This window comes from Emydura macquarii, unplaced genomic scaffold, assembly GCF_026122565.2.
Source record: "Emydura macquarii macquarii isolate MOO-44397 ecotype Brisbane River unplaced genomic scaffold, CSIRO-AGI_Emac_v2 contig_2448, whole genome shotgun sequence".
Taxonomy (NCBI): domain Eukaryota; kingdom Metazoa; phylum Chordata; order Testudines; family Chelidae; genus Emydura; species Emydura macquarii.
The window spans coordinates 3,565,891-3,583,825 of NW_027132585.1; the positions used below are offsets into that span (position 1 = coordinate 3,565,891).

The 17,935-nt window shown below is 39.8% G+C and overlaps 1 protein-coding gene across 1 annotated transcript in view; it reads left to right on the forward strand.

Moving 5' to 3' along the window:
• The window catches only part of CCDC149 (coiled-coil domain containing 149), a 74,409-nt gene that overhangs the window by 28,773 nt on the left and 27,701 nt on the right, over positions 1-17,935 (forward strand). Inside the window, exons 4-6 of the mRNA XM_067562564.1 lie at positions 4,892-4,999; positions 14,845-14,961; positions 16,770-16,942. Of these exons, the coding sequence (XP_067418665.1) occupies positions 4,892-4,999; positions 14,845-14,961; positions 16,770-16,942 (398 nt within the window). The remainder of the gene's footprint in view (positions 1-4,891; positions 5,000-14,844; positions 14,962-16,769; positions 16,943-17,935) is intronic.

A 17,935-nucleotide genomic window follows, 5' to 3' on the forward strand; every position in this document is an offset into this window, starting at 1 on the left:
ATGAGAGGATTTTCTTCTGGGGCAATGTGGCAGCCTTTATTTAAGCAGGAATTATTCCTCTCTGGCGAGATCTGACAAATTATTTGACACATTAGTGGCATATGGTTGGGAGGTGGGGATGAGAATGCCCTTACTGAACACCCCCTGTAATGTTCCCCTCTGCAATCTGGACTAGTGTGTAGCTGTGTCACCCCAATTCTTCACTCTTGGGCCCCAACTTACCCCGCTTTGCTGTATGAACCACCACTCCTGGGTCAGCCCATGCCCAGCCTCTTGCGAATAATCGGTCCCTGACCCAGTGGAGTACTTCTAGCCAGCCACTCATGGAATAGACTCCCAACAAACACTCCCAGTCCCAGATGCAACCCCAGGAACTGCCATCTTGCAGGGTTCAGTGCTGTACACTGCACCCTGCAAACTCATTTACATTTGTCCATCAATTTATCAAAGAAATTGATATGCACGAGCTCTGTCACTCTAAGTGAGGTTGCTGAACACGCTCAATCCACATGCACTGTTTTAGATAAAACAAATGAATAAGTTTATTGACTTAAGCAAAATTTTAAGTGAATATAAGTCAGATTAATATAAATCAAGAGATTAATAATACATCAAGGAGTTGGTCACAATTAACAGATAATTCGCATCCTAAATTAAGATTAATATTTCCATAGCTTTTCAGTCCGATGTTAATTTACCACACAGGCCGACTGCAATGCCTCTTGCAGCCATTCCATAGACAGAGGTTCCCAAAATACACTGGTTTTCTTTCTGTGGAAACCCAGGAATATGTGAGATTTAAAGATGACAGAACTCCAGAAAGACTTCAGGAAGTTAGACAGTTGTTGGAGAGGAATATTACTGATCTTTCTTTTTATACTTAAAATTTTTGTGGTTTGGAATAGCTATTTTTTTACTATTCCCTAGTGGACAGGTGTTCATTTGGTAGTTAAAAGATATAGCCTTCTGTAACTTTATTTTGTTTTCCCCAAAAAACTATATCCCAAGGCACTTCAGAGTTAAATAATATGGTTACAGGTTCAAACAGTAGCAGAAAGAACTTACGGCATTTACAATACCCATCCCAAATACTTCTTTGGCGTTAAGATGCTTCAGAGAAATGAGTAAAGAATAGTTGCTTTTGACTAATTTTTCAAAGATTTATCCAGTGATATTCAGGTAAATGGAATGAGCTTAGTTGTTCCTTAATGCAACTGACTTGTATTTACATATAGTGCCTGTTTCCTAAATAAGGAGAATGATTGCCAGATGGAAAAATGAACCCTGTCATACTATATATTTTTCTCTTATACATTTCTTCTCTCTTTCTTCAAAAGTATAAACCTTTTGATTTCATGTAATGAGTTCTCCATTGTTACAGGTTTATCATCTTTCAGCTATTTAATACATTTTCTTGCACATACCAAAGAAACTGTACTAAGACCATGTGTAATTTGAAAGACAGTATCTTACTGGCTCTTAATAAGCCTTATAGAGCATCTAAAGCTCCAAAACTCTCTCCCCTTCCATGTTTAACTGAGAGCCTTGATGATGTCTTGCCAAAACCTTTGTAATTTGAGACAATTCAAAATATATGTAGTATGGAACCTCTAAGATGGAGGAATGAATTCTCCAGAAATTACTCATTGGTGGCCTGGCTTATTTGTTTCTGTTTAAAAGGAGTAGAATAGAAGCTATGTGTTATGGAGCAAGTCTGTACTTAGCTTATTGAGATGCACTAAGCATGTTAAAAAGGCTGTTTTATTTTGTTGTCGAAATACTTGTTTAAAGTTTCTCCCAAAATCTCAGTTGTGAATATAAAGATTTTTGTTACATTGTCTTAAGTCATTCATATGACTAAGAAGTAAAATGCAGCAGAGAATTGCAATCCCAGAAAAAATATTTTTGTAGGAAATAAATCAGTGAGGGACAATCTAACATGGGTGTGATCATGCACCCATTATAGTCAGTGGAGCTGGATTTGGCTCAAAGCTAGTAAAATTCCAGTGTCATAGTTGTAAACACTGATTAGTGACATTGAGTTCTTCTCAGAGGTTCAAATTACCTATGGTATTGGAGTATTCAGATGTGTTCAACTTCATAATAGAAATGGATTTCACAAATACAAAGTATTTCAAAGAGGCTTATACAAATAGCATTGCTCTTAAGTAACTCAATTGCTCACTTATCTGGCCTTTATTGAAATTCAGTTTCTTTTCACAAAATTTATATCAGAGCATTGTAAGTCAGCTGATTCTAGAAAAACTTCAGCCTCAGCTGCTTTGGTTCAGATGAAAAAGTCCTGCAAGTGACTTGGAATATTTTTTAATGCACTTTAGGCAGTAAGTCTCTGAGCCATTGACAGAATACATCTTGATGCTGTTTGATCCTTTCGGTATATTGATGATTGTCATACTCATTTGTTAGCATGTAGAAAAGATCATTCTACTGAAGCAGACCTTGAAAAAGAGTGTGTGTTGGTTGAAAGGTTGCTGTCTCAAAACTAAAATCAGAAAGTAATTAATTCATGTCCTAAAGTTGGATAGATACATTGTTTAGGTAATATGTAACTGCTAAAACAGACAGCTCTGAACCATTTTGTCTTCAACCATATCAGCAGTTAAAAATGCTTTGATCTTAACCATAAATTTCCTTGCCTTTTTGGGAATCTTCTAAGCCTTTAACCTCAGTATAGTTAAAACGTATGAATTCCCACAGAGGACCAAATGGTCTGTCTAGTACAGAGGACCAATGTATTTGGCAACTTGTTTCTCCATGAAAGATTGAAGTTGACAGTGATATCGGCTGCCTGATTCAGCAAAGCTGACTCTGGTAACAACAATCACAAATGAGATTTTCTTTTGTTCTATTTCCATTACATTGGGATTTTTGGACACTAATCAGATCAGGTCCATTGCACTGGATGCTGCATATATGTAGGCCCTGATCTTGTGATCAGATTTATGGAGGCAAACCCTTATGCCTGTATGGATTGTTTGCAGGATTGGGGCTGTATAGCATGAGACTATGGGTAAAATGGTCAAAAGTGCCTAATTGAAAATTGGACTTAGATTCCTAAGTCACATAGGTGCTTTTGAAAACTTTACTCCGTGCCTCTCAGAATTGCTTGTAATATAATAGCCTAATCCTGCAAACACTGAAGTAACTTCTTTCTGGTGAGTAGATCTGTTGAAATAGAGAAGATGAAGGGTGTGGGAAAGGGATGCAACATACAAGCAGAGTAGTCCAGTGATGGTTGTCAAACATTGTGTTAGTTCCATGGTGAGTATGGGTTGGTTTTTGTGTATTCATTTAAAAAAAAAATGTATTAAGGGGCTGAGGTAAGGTGAGGGGAGGATTAAGGGAAAGAGAAAGGAAGGTTGAGAAATGTTGAGGAGGAAGGAAAGGGGAACACCCTGGAGAGCAATGAGTGAAAGAGGTGTGGGAGGAGGTTGGAGCAAATACCAATCAGTGGATAGGCCTTAAACTCTAGGCATTACTTTCTAAGTTCTTTCCACCCAGATTCAGACAGTGCTTCATTTGGTCATACTCAAATTGTCTTCTGAGCCATATGAGCTAGACATTTTTTTATAACTTAAATTTTCTAACAATTGGTGGGACTACCAGTGGTCTATTAGCAATACCTTGGCAGGTGGCACATTGAGCACCACAGTTATAATGCATATGGAGACGGTTTGATGGAAAAACACGTGACCTTGTTTACACTGTGTCCATTGATACATTTTGTGAAATACATTCAGAAAAACTATGCATAAAATCTAACTTCATTTTTCAGTTATCTAACTTTTTGGGGTGGATAAGAAATGAAAGTGATTTACACTGGACTTTGGTTAATGATCAGGCTAGGTAAATTTAGTAGAAAATGAGAAATAGGGTAGCTAACCCTACAAAATTTGTAGGCTATGAGTGATAACGTTTGAAACAGACCATTTTGTTTTCAGTAGTGTACCTCTTTGGGACTTCAGTGGAAGAATATTGTTTTTTAGTGAATCTGATTTTTTTCAGTAAACGTGCAATAGCTAACCAACAATATCAGGTCATGCTTAACATCTTCTAAATGTTGCATCACTTTGACATATCAGATTTTCCAGAGTAGTTATGTATGAGGGTAGAGGCTTGTGGGGAGTGGGATGGGGAATTTTCTGAAGTTAATTTGAGTAATAGCATAAAGAATTTAAGCAGAGGGCATACCCCTCCCATTATATAAACTGTATCTCAGATATGCCTGTTGCCTAATCAGACTCATGTTTAAAACTATTAGTCGAGTTACCTCATGTCAGATTTTGTCTGTCAAGCTTTTTTTATTTTCAGAGGTTTCAGAGATAGTGTGGGTATTCCCATCTGGCTTTATTTATTTTTTGGTATGGTTTTGAAGCTTTGAATGTACACATACTTTTTAAAATTAATTATTTTACAGTAATTTAGATGCTAGAATTCTGATGCTGCTATATCTGACCCTGTCTACACTTACATCCAAGATTCGGCGGCAGTTGACAGGAGTTACGCAAGCTACGCAAAAAACTTGCGTAACTCCCATTGACTTCTGTGCTTCTCTTCTGCACGCCGTCTTCACTGTACTGCGCCGACGGGAACCGTTGCGAAGGTGGTCTTAGTATGTTGATTTCTGGATCGACTGAGCAGGTCTTCACTGACCGCTCAGTCGATCCAGAGAAATCGATCTAACGGCGACGACTTTGCCGCTGTCAGTGTAGCCATAGCCTCTAATGAAGCATGTGGGCTAGATAACATTGATAAAACTAAACACTGTTGAAAGATAGTGAATAAACCCGTTGTTCCTTCTCAACCACCACCTACACTCCTTATCCACAAAAGCACACTTTTGTCTAATATAACATTGTAACTTTCCTAGGCTAATCTTACCCAATTACTGAGTGATTCTCGGGATCGAAATAAGAATCTGGGAGAAGAAATTAAAGAACTTCAACAAAGACTGGGAGAAGTACAAGGAGACAACAAGGTATTGTAAACTTTTTTCTTTACACATTACATGTAGTCTTCCTTTTAAACTAGTTGAGACTGATATTTAACTCAGAAAAATAGAATGAAGAAATATTTTGCTCTATTATTCATAGGCTTCCAGAATATTGAGTTTACAATAAATACTGAAAACAATGGAACAAAAAAACCTGCACAGGATACTAGTAGCCTAGGTTTCTTGTACACTATATTTTTTGTGTGTGCTACATCTGTTCTATTGTCTGAGTATTTAGTGTGGATCCTGCTTTGGGTTAATCACCACTAAATTCTGCTATTTTTATGCTGTTACTGGCATTTCCATTTGTAAATATATTTGGATAAGCATTTAATCTTTCATTCTTCATGGGATATTTTTAAGGCTCTAATGCAAGAAGCCATTATTTTATATTTTTCTCTCTGAAAAACATAGACCAGGTGGTCTTGAAATATATATTTCATTTTAAGTAATCCTCCTGCTAATTATCTTTACATAACCAATTTATTTTATTGCCAGGTTTAGCAATGTATATGGAATGTTGCTCAAAATCTGCTGCTCAGTATTAATCAAACTCCTGTTGTCTGTTAATTGAAATATATAAACTCAGGATAAATGTGTGTACTAGTCGCAGCTGGATCTGTGCACAAAAGTACAACACACAAATCAAACTAGTGAAAGGTAGGACTTGAAACACATGGTGGGGGAGAGAGATAAGGACCAAAAACTAGTGGGATTTATGGGGAGCAGGATAAAAGTTACAAAAAGGTCTAAATCTGGTATTGGTGTACCCTTGTGCTCATGCAGAGTTGCACTGGATTGCTGTAGCTTGCAGAACTGTGGCCTAAGAGCTGGCCTAAACACCGTTTTTATACCATAGAAACTACATTGTTGCAGACACTGTTAAAGTGATAAAACTCTTGTTTGGATGCAGTTATATTGATATAAAGGTGCTTATCCCACTGGTATAACTTATTCCACTAAATTTGTAAATGCTTTTGCTTTGTTTCCTCTCATTCTTGTTTTCCGTCCCTGTCTTCATTTTCTTAGCTTCCTTTTGTGTTCTGTTTTCTTTCATGATTTCTCCCCATATCTCATTGGAAACTAACTTTTATTTTGTAAGAGCATCCTGGCTTCCGCTCTCTCCTTTTCAGAGGAAGGATGGTCGAATGGTTAGGGCATCATCTTAGGACTTCGGGAAACAGAGGTTCAATTCCTTCCTCCAATGTAGATTTCCTTTGTGACTTCAGGCAAATCACTTAGCTTCTCTGCGCCTCAGTTCCCTTTCTGTAAAATGGAGATATCACTGCCCTACCTCACATTGCTGTTGATTTATAGAAAGAAATATTCAGATACTATGGTGACCATGACCATATAAATACCTTAGATAGTCAATTTGCCTTCTATCTGTTTCTCTCTCTCCTCCCTCTCTTTTTTATGTTCCTCTGCACCCCTTTACCATCTTTGTCAAAGATGCTGCTCAGAAAATGCCTCCAGTGTGTACTAATGCAAATTCTAAGTCCTGTCAAAGAACGATAAGATGTCAACTAAAAATAAATATATTGGAAAAGGCCACCAAAGAAGAGGCTTAGGATCATGTTGCCTCATAAACACACACAAAATAAGAGGTTGCTCAGGCAGATATCAAAGACTGTGCCACAGGAAAAAAGATTAACACAGTCTCTCCACTTTATTCCAATCCTTGTGTTCATAATGAAGACACAGAAAATAAAAAATCAGACTTCTTGCCAGAAGTGGCTGATGATCTAGCTGCCCCACTGAGTGCTGGATTATGGCATGCAAGGTGATCTGTAGAGGAAGAGAATAATTATGAAGAATGCCTGTTTCTTTTATAGCGCTTTTCATCAGACCTCAAAGCACTTCACAATCTTTTAATGTGCTTATCCTCATGACACCCCAGTGATGTAGAGAGAGCCTCCCCATTTCACAGATGGGGATTTGTGGTACAGAGAGGCCCAAGATCACAACCGAAGTCCCCACCAGAGCAGAGGTCTCCCACCTATTAAACTAGTGCCCTCTACACTCAACCATCCTTCCTCAGAAAAATAAATTGAGTTAATGTTTTGTTTTTGAAAACCCTAATTTTATAAATTAGAGGAACATGAAGTCTTGGCTTCCCTTTTTGCTGCAGGATCTCCTTGGAGGACTAGCAAACTGGAGTGTAGAAAGGGACTTTCATAGACTTCAGTGTGAAATAATTGAGGGTCTGACTGTCACAAAGACAATTTTCCTCCCGGCTGTTTCTTTTTTTGTTTAAATTTGTAACTCAAGTGCACAGCAATCTGACTAAAAACCTTTCCTCTCAATTTCTCTGGTTTCCTTTTTTGAGTATTTATATGATGATGCTGTTTCTTCTCCATTTGGTGATGATATCTTCAGGAAAAAAATAGGCGAGAGCTGAACTTCTAATATAATAAGTAGTAAAAACAAAACCCCTCCCATCCCCTTTTTTTTCTCTGCTGTTCTTTTTAAGCCACATCCTGATGTTTGGGGCAATGCAGAATCTTACAATGCCAGGAGAGGCTCCGAGAGGCCTTATGCCTCAGCCTCCTGGAAGCCCTGGGGAGCTCAGCCATTTGGCCACCTATAGAGAGGCGAGGCCTACCTTTCTTTCTTGTTCCGACAGGTTGGTGATCCCCCAGAGTCAATAATGAGTTAGTTAGGGAATAAATGAATTTTATTATGAAAACAGGAGTAGTATAGACTTTTAACTAGTTATACCCATCTAAACAAACAATCAACTATAAAGTATAGACTAATATAATAGGATATAAAAAACAATTAACCACAAAACATAAATTGATATAAGAAAGTATTAAACAGACAACTAACTATAAAAACTGAAACTAATTTTAAACACAGTGGCTCCCTGTCCGGGAATCAAACCCCAGTCTCCCACGTGGCGGGCTGGGACACTCACCCCTATACTACACAGACAGTTAGTTAATTGCAGGAGACAGAAAGGTGTTACACAGACGGTTAACTGCAAGGCACAGAAAGATTTCACACAGGCAGTTAACTACAAGACACAAATGGGCAGTTGACTGCAAGACACAGACCGATAGGAAGGAATGTTAAACAGACAACGTAGCTGTAGAATACAGATTGATAGTTAACTCCTCACCATACAGGCTAGAATCCACAGCATTACTCGATTTCGGCTGGCAAAAACACAGTTCGTGCTCGGGGGGAAGACATGGGAGCGGGAGAGTCGGGACCAGTTGATCAGACTGGGTGCGATGAGGCTCTCAGCAAGGGCTTGGGAAAGACCCCTTTTTATGGGCTATGGGCTTCGTGCCAGCACCGGATTGGCCGGGGGACACTTGCAATAAGTTCAGTTTCCTGATTGCTGGTAAGTTTCGTTTCCCTTGGTCAGTTTCATTTCCCATATATGGCGTGGGAGCCTTAGGCACAGCCCAGTACATAGGCTTACCCTAATAAGGTCAGGTCGTGGGTTGACTGTTAGCACCTAATGGGTGGGGGGGGCGAGGGGTGGTCATGTGCAGGAACTGTGCTGCAACATTTCTGCTTGACCAGCATTGCTGGGACTTATGACTATACCTCCTCCTAGGTCCACTTTCATAGATAAGTCCCAGTAATGGCACTGTCCCTGGAGAGTTCTAGTGCTGAGAGAGCAAGGCCATTGTGTCTGGCCTGTGTGCTGGATGTGCTTGTGTCCTTTCCTTTTCTTATGCACCCATGCGTGGGTGTGCTAAATATGGCCCTGCTTGTAGAAAAGAATGGTGTATTCTAGTCACTGAGAATGGACGTGTGTAATACACGTTCAGTTGTTTAGCGATCTGAAACCTAGCGATCTCATCCAGCTCCAATTGCCTCCCCTCGCCTCCAGGTTTTTTCATTGGGAGCCAATCTCTGGGCGATATGTTTTGTAGTAAATGTTTTTTTTGGTAGTCCTTTTAACCACAGATATCAATGGAATTAAATACCGCAATTGTACCTATTTCGTCAAATTATTTTTCTTAATGCAATGGCTTTGGTAGCGGTAAATCCAGTTTCTGCGGTCTGAGCTGCCTTTGCAGTCTCTGTAGGTCAATTTGCCATTGAGTAGCCCCCTTTGTGATATCTGTTCTCTCACATGATGGGCTGGACTCATTGTGGTGACCCTTGTGTCATTCAGTAAACTGAATTATGCAGCAAGAAGAGCATCCAAAATGGTGTCATAATCAACAATTTAAAAAAAAAAAAAAAGTTTAATCAGGGATTAATTTGTCTTGAAATTTTCATCTCTGGAACACACCTAGTCTTCACTTGCCTAATAAGTGAAACATGCAGTTTATTATGGGGCCAGGTTGCTGTCTTTGAATTGCCTAACAGGAGTTGTGGTCTCCCCCAAGAGACTGAAAGCTGGGAGTCTATGCCATATTTTACTGTCTCCTAGCTTTGGTAGCAGAAGTTCTGGGATTGTTCCCTCATCAGTTCTTCTGAGCTGGCAGCGGAGTTAACACAACATTGCAATATTGATAAAGAATTACAAAGAAAATTACAAAGAAAGAGAAAAACACAGAATTACAATAATTTCTTGTTCTTACATTTTTATACTGCCATTTTTCTCTCTCCATATTTTCCAAAGTGAAGGAGGGTAGGGTGCTCAGCAGGTCAACATCACCTTTATTTTTGGCAAGAGATGAGCAAACAGTTGCTTTTGCAGCCAGTTAAGCTGCTTCTGGAAGAACGGTTCTGCCTGTACCTGAACATGCGTGACTCATATATGCATGACTCATATAGCCTGTCCCTCAGTGGCAAGAGCTTTGTAGAATTAAAAAAACCCAACTCTTTAAATATCCTGCAATGACTCTATTGAGGGAAGTATGTTGATGGCCTGATTTTTTTCAAATTGCATTGACGTTCATCAGTAGTAAGATACAAGAGTTAATTGGGTTAGTGGGAATTTTAACTGATGACCTTGTACTTGTTATGGGAATCATGGATTCTAGATGTTAAGTACATAATCAGCTAGGCAATAGCAAATTACTTGTATTTCCATTTTTTTTTAAATGGACTAATTTTTCCATTTATTCAGCTAGAACTTGAATGGCACAAACAGTAAAACATTTCCAAAAAGCCTCTTGAAATATTTGTTGCTGCCGCTAAAGAGAGAAAGCTACATTTACACGGTAGCATTCCAGCAACAGAGTTCTAAGACTATTTTTATGATCACAATCTTATCGACTCTGACACATGAAAACTACTCTAGGTTTACAGGATACTTGATTTTTAAACCCTTTTTCTACCCAGTGTTGGGACAGTGGTACTTGGAGAATAGACCCTTACATTTAGTAGACGGACTGAAGAGATTATGTTCCTGCCTTAAATGGAGAGCTCGAAGTTGACAAAGAGGGGCCTGGAGGCTCCTGGAAGATGACGTGAGTGTCATCTCCACTTTAATTTCCACTCATACGAGTCACTGGCACAGAAATGATTTGCTGAACTGCTAAGGGCATAGCTTAGTGAGAGGACCATACGTTGTCTTGTGTCCAGAATAATAGCTACAGTATTACTGATACTACACGAGATAGCGGACAGTTTGACAATGACTTTATGTGGAAAACCCCCATGTCAGAGGGCCTATCTGTGGGCCACGCAGCCTACTGTTGCTTGGAAGTCCTATACATGATTTTACCACTTCCTAGGATTCTCTGACCCAATTACTTGCCTGGTGTGAGAACTTTTACCACAATTCAAGCCTGTGCAGAATTGGGCCTCGTTCTCAGCCTAAGTCTTAGGCTATCTAGCAGCAGCATTATGAGCTCTGGTGTAGAGTTCTGGCAGCTGCCTGCATTGTTAGCTAGATTTGTTTCCATCAGGGTTAGGTGGTGCTGCAGAAAAATGCCAGCAGCAGCCTGGCTGCATCAGTCCAGCTCTTCCTGGTGGAGCTTCACAAGTGTTGGCAGTTGTGGGAAGTTTGAATAGAAAAAACCAAGACGCATCGCAGACAATTAGGGGGATGAAGGGTCTGTTCATAAAGCAGCATAGATGTTGTTTCAATGCCCTTTTCAGGGTTGAGTCCTTCAACTTGCAATCAGCCATTGACTGTTTAGACTTGGTGGCTTGATATACCTTCGGTTGTGACTGTGAACTATGAGCTATTCAATTACTGCTGTGGAGTATAGTGATGAGTCAGTTGGTCTGGCAGTCTTGCCTAACTAGCTGAACCGGAAGCATGACAGCTAAAGCCTGCTAGGTGGGTGTGGACACGTGTAGCATGTATCAAATGCAAGAATCAAATTGCTGTAGAAACTGGCTATGTGATTAGTGTAACTATTCCACACACAAAATTGTGTAGCTATTGGCACTAACAGTGTTGTTGGCCCACTACAAGAAACATAGGCACTTATGGTCTCTATCTCAAGTTGTTTATGGTTACACAAAGAGCACAAAAGTTCACTGGGATGTACCAGAAGAAAGTACCGATGTAACATTGTATTAATATAATGGGCTGGGGACAGCATTTCACTGCTGTGGGCTAAGGATGGTGCTCTTCATGGAGAAAATGAGTTTAAAAGAATTAATGTACCTTCATATTGTGTGTGAAGCCACGAGTAATTTAGTTATGTATTTAACCTTCTGGTTAGTATTTTGAGATAAATTGTGTATGACCAGATAAAATTACAATGCAATGTAGTTACCCCTGTATTCAGTTCATAAATTCAACCTATCTTTGGAACCTAAAAGAGAGTTTAAATTAACAAAACCTAATATGTCACTATTGTCTCCCATCCCTAATGAACCAAAAGAAGATCCAAAGTAATGCTCCCAAGATATATACACACATGCAGCGAAAGCAGTGTCATTGTACTCTCTATTCTCCTTGGCAATTGCCCCTGTGCAGATTGTGCTCCTAGCAAGAGCTATGAATCTGTGGGGGTGAAGGCAGTAGTGTTAGCCACGGTGCAGTGTGGGGTATAAAACGTGTAATAAATAAAATACTACAGAGGTAACAGATTCAAAGTTGAAACTTGTTTAGAGGTGACAATGGCATTGCTATGACCCTGACCCTGCAACAATTCACATAATGTGTTGAATATTGCGCCCTTTTGATTTGTCCCGTCGGTAACTTAGACTGAGTCTACTCCATGTGTCAGCCAGGTTGATGGGATTACTCACCGTACATAAAGTTAAGCATATGCGTATGTCTTGTGCAGTAGGTCTGAATCCCCCACTAAACACTCACTTGTGCCATGATGCCTACAAGGCCCTGCCGGGTGACCATGCCAGTGTTAACTGTGACTGCAGCCTGCAATGCAGAACTCGCTGCTTTTGCTGGTTACCTCCTCTTTCCTGCCGCTTGTTTTTTAATCCGCCAGTTGTATCTTGTCATAAATCAGGATTTTAAACTAATTGGGGCCGGGACTATCTTTGCACTTCAAGTCTGTATAGCACCTATCACAGTGGGGTCTGAGTGGGGCGTCTGTCTTAACCAGATTAGATTTTATCGTTTTTACCTGATTCTAGCACTGTAGAGCAAGTGTTGCTACGTAATGGCATGCTGCACCCCGATTTGTTTGGTGAAAGCTGGTTTGTTTAGTGTGTACTGAGCCCGTCTGGAACCACTGGCTCTGTTAAAGTGCACTTTGCTTTAAAATCGACTGTGCTGAAAATGTTTCTGGAGTCCTGAGGGTTCCTCTATTTATGCTAACCTATTCTGAGGTATAGGGCAACGAAGTGAAGCTGTGTGTTTCTATCCTGAATGACAGTTTAATGAAAATACTGTGCCCAGAGGCCTGGAGTATAAGCTTTATAATGAAACACTAAAATAGAATAAACCCTTCTCCAGCCCTTCTCCCCTCCCCCACCCAGCATAATATTAAAATGTTGAAATTCCAAGAGTTACAAAGGGAGAATACTTTTCAGCAGGTGGTGCAACATGAGCAGGCACTGAGAGTGCACAACTGGAGGGCTAGGCCTGCTCAACCACACCTGCTGCTCTGAGTTGCTGAATGCCTGCAGTAAAGTCTTATCATTTAGGAATAAGATACTGGATTTTAGGGGCACTTTGTGTTTAGGATTTTTTCCTCCACCCACTTTCATAGTAAATAATGAACTGTGATTTGTCTAGAACAAACTTTGGGTCCCGCAACCTTTATTCCTGCAAGTTACATTTACTCATGGTGGTAATTACACATTACACCCTATTCCCTTTCTGGGGTGTGGGATGAGCCCAGTGTAATGGCATTAACTAAACTCCCCACCTAGTGCTGTGTGTGCTCTTTGCAGGGGTCCTACGCTGCTGCTTGCGTTGAGGCAGGGGGAGGTTCCCTGCTTCCATTTTCCTCTGTGCTCAGCAGGACTGAGCCCTTAAAATATTATTTTTATTTTATTACTAGTTACTTTTCTAACCAGTCGCACAGTGAGATGCTATAATACAATTTAGCTGTCAGCATCATGGTTTTTCTCCCCTTTTCCCTTTCACATTTGTATGATCAGTTGAAAGCTGTGACCCCATTTCTAAACCTACTGGTTTTAAAAATATATATTTTTAAAATTAGCAATGGTATTTCAGGAGCAATTCACAGTCTACCCCTTACAACATAATCCATCCTCTCTTTTTCTGGGGAGGGAAAAATGCAGTTTGTCAAAAATAAAGCAGCCTGTGGACCGTTACTTCACACAGGAGCTGCAAGGCACCCTTTGGAGCTTATCAGGAGAAGCTGTAGTAGCAGCACTTATGTGGACTAAACTGGGGCTGAAGTAGAGACGAAGTGCCTGTTTTTGATGGCCTGCTTTGCGTCAGCAGGATTTTAACTAGCACATGGGTACTGTAGTGACTGGCATCCTCTAAATACCCAAAATAGATGGAAGGTTTCAGAAGATAGATATGCTAACTCTGAAATATAATGGTGCACATTAATTCACTTGTGCAGCTGAAAAATGAGAGGAAAGTCATGGGAATTCTCACTGCAGATTTCTCAAGCCTCTGTGGAAATCCCACAAATTGGGCTACTGGGATGTAGCACTTTTTCTGAACTGCACAAAGTATAAACAATTGCAAATGCTGCATCTTCTACAGCCCATGTACTCTGTAGGCTGCTTATTTTACCCCTTTTTAATCTTTGAAACTTAATCCTCAGAGTAGCCCCTGTTTAACAGTAGTATTGAAAACGGGCGGATGTTAATTCAGGTCAGGCTTTGTTTTTTAAAAAAAAAAAAATAATTCACTAGCCATGAAAGATGCTGAAGTTCTTAAAGATTTTGTTTTGCAATTTAGTTAAATATTTTTAATGTCTTCCATTCTTTTTATATATTAATAGATATTTCAAAAACATTTGTTTTCATGTTCATGTGAACACAGCCCATTTATTTAATCTTCATGCTAATTCTGCACAAAAGTTGCAACTGGATTTTGTTTAGGAGGTGCTTGTGTTGTGCTGGGCAAGTCACTTTAGAAAATGTGGCATGGGAAAGTAATTGTAAAATGAGGATAATGCAGTAATTAGCTTCCTTTTCAAACAGCTTTCAGATATAGAGGTGAAAAACTTGGTATAAAAGCACTTCTGGAGAATGTGAATGGATCATATGTCCATGTTCATTTTAAACATCTGCTCATATGTAAAATCCTATATTTACCGCAATAGGGCATAATCCGGCTCTTTGAGTCACTGGCCAAAAACCCATCAATTTGAATGAGAATGGGATTGGGTTTATAGGCAGTAAAGTGATCTCTTGTAAAATATGCCTGGTTGGAATCTGAGTGTCTGGAAAGGCTCTCTGACAACAGATTCCATTTCTAGTGATACAACATACTCTGCTAATATTCTCTCAAGTGTTCAATCTGTGTTCTTTTGCTTATGAAGTCTTGGTATTTCTTGCAGCTCCTTAGAATGACAATAGCAAAACAAAGACTTGGAGATGAAGAAGTTGGGGCACGCCACTTTGCAGCACATGAGCGTGAAGACCTTGTTCAGCAGCTGGAGAAAGCACGAGAACAAGTAATAACTAATGGCATTCAGCTGAGATTGTTTTCACTGCTGGCAAAAAGAACAAATTGAGATACCTCTGCTGTGCTGTAATTGCTGTTACCTGGTTTGCAATGCAGATAGTGATGTTGACCGCAAGGGAGTATATATACTCTGGTAGTATTTATTCAATATATGCATATAGAGCACTTTATACATTTACAAGTTATGCACCTGTAAGGTAGAATTGTTTCACTTCAGAAACTTATCCCGCTTCTAGGCTGGAAGGTGCCAGCTGTTTAATAGCACAGAGCAACCATTTAGGATTGTCAGCGAAGAATACCATATTTAATCAGAAATGTCAGAGGCACGTAAATCAGCCCGTTACGATATGTCCAAACTGAAATTTAGCCAGGGACTCGAGATAAACGTGTTAAAGGTGGGTTCTTTCATTTCCACAATTGGTTAGGACATCTGATTGATGTCTTACGTCTTTTATCAGAGAAGTGCTCCTTAACTCTGCTCTTACTTAATACTCGCTGTGTACTGAATCATCAAGACTTCATGATGCACCTAGATGTCCACTGGCAATTGGTAGCCCTCATCCCAGTACTCCTCTGGTTGACTCCTGGTTAGTCTACTGAAGGTACTGAAGGTAGAACTTCAAAGCTCTGCGTGTACTTCAGCTGAAACAACTGAGTTTTAAGGGCAGGTGTTAGAACAGTTTTTCTGCCCTGTGTAGATGAGTTTTTTTCTTATAATTAGAAATGGGTCAACTCCTGAACCTTAAATATGAAACCTTTTGAACTGTGAGGGCTTGCTGGGTTTTAAATGCTAATCCCCAGAGCTAAACCTGTCATTACAATTTTGGATCTGTGTCCAATCCAAAAACCCCTAGGCCTTTCTTTCCTCCTTTCCCCCCCCCCCCCCCTTCAGATGAAGCTGTAATTTCTTAACAACTGATCTCACAAAAGAGCCTTAGCCTAGCTTTTGCCTCACACCCAACGCTAGCTCAAACCTACTCTACACCCAAATGCTAACTTCTCGCCCCCTCGATACCAAGTTATAACCATGCTAGGAACTACTTGGCACACTGAACGCTTGTTGCTGAACTAGTTCCAACTACAATGTGAACAAGATATTCCTTTGCTGTTGAATTCCAAACAGTTTCTAAATATTTTGAAAGCTCGTTCAGTTTTAATTGCTGAACTTTGTTTTAACTTTAGATTTAATGAAGTAGAACAGAAGAATAGAGTAAACAATGCTTTTAAAACAAAATTGTTGCATGCATGGTCAGAAGAGGAGAGCAACAAATGCAATCTTTATTTCATTCTTGCTCTCATTTTAAGAGGGAGGAAATTGTAGTGCAGGAAAGTGTAATTATGTGAATTTCAAGGTCAATAGCTAAAGAAATTTTGCAGAAAGGTTATGCATCTCAGCTTTTCTTACCAGGGTGTATTCTGTGATATTACGGACAACAATTATAGGGAGCATCATGGATTAAAATGTTGCTTGTCCAGGGTGCATTCTAGTTTCTTCTTTCTCAGTATATTCAGTTAGCTTGAGTAGAGATGTAGTGATCCTCAAAGATTGGATCGAAACTTCTCCAAGTTTTAAGGGTGTTTGAATCTGGGGGTTTGGTTCAGTCTTCATATGTTGCCTTTTAGTATGCTCATGGCTAATTTTTGCTTTACTTTTATGAGTTATCATAAATGTACTAACTGACCTTCTAAATCTGAGCCTCTTCAGAAGTGAAGTATTTGCTACTGTTTTGTGTCTGGCTGTAATGTACTCTGCAGTAAATTCTGCAAAGTAACAATAGAGTTTTGCTTTCTTCTCAGATTGAGACTCTGGAACATGATCTTCAAGCCGCGTTGGATGAGCTACAGGATGTCAAGGAAGAACGGTCTTCTTATCAAGATAAAGCAGACCGACTCAACCAAGAGCTTAATCACATCTTAGGAGGACATGAAAATCGCATCATTGACGTAGATGCCCTGTGTATGGAGAACAGGTGAGTGTATAGGAAGTCTGCAGTGCTTCTCCTGCATGTAAAGTGTGATGGTTCCCAGGGTACCACAGACGGAGAGTCACTTTGTTACTCCATGCCTCCAGTGAGAGGGAGCTCCTTAACAACCCCAGCCTGTCAGCCAGTCAAGCACTCTCCTCTGTCTGTGCCAGCCATGACTTTGTCTTGCAAGTTTAACAAGAGGGTCACCTCAGTCTCCTTGAGCATTCCCCTGTGATATCCAGCCCTGACACTGGCTACAGAATTCCCAGATCATCTGCTTTCTAAGGAGCAGTGTACCCAGTTTTGGTTTTACCTTAAATCACTGCTCCTGTGTAATGCACAGCACTTGTGAGCACTTATAATAATACAAAAGAAGATTTATTTAAGAAAGAACAGAGATTTTATTAGAAACGAGAGTGATGGAAGCAAATAGTTACGTTACAAAACAAAATAATAAAACTTGAGCTAGAGCCTGTGCTTATTAATAGTTACCTTTCCTATCTAATAGAATAGGCTTTCCCCCCAAAGTTCTGCTGCAGAGCTGGCTGGCTTACCAGGAGCCAGGATCCAATCTTTCATGAAACACCCCCGCTCCACGGGATGTCTGCTCGGTGAATGGATGCTGTGTCTTTCTCCACCCTGTGATATACGGAATCTTTATATCACATGCTGTGCTTCACAAATAAATACCATGGAAGTGGTGTGTTAGTTGTAGTGAGTTTGTCAGGTCAGGGACAAGAGTTTTTTTTGTAAAGAACAGTGAACCCTTTGCCCATTAGCACCAATTGGCCTCTGTGTCACAGGCAGAAAATTGGTGATTGCATCAGGAGCTCAGCCACAATGCAACTGTAAAGAAAATATTTTGAAAGAATGTAAACTGACAGATTCGGACTCTTAAGAGTTGAGCTTTGTATTTGTTGTTTTGTTTCACATTTGTTTTCGTGTCATCTAAATCCTCAACTAGTAGTCAAAAGTCATAATGGCAGGCAGCTTATT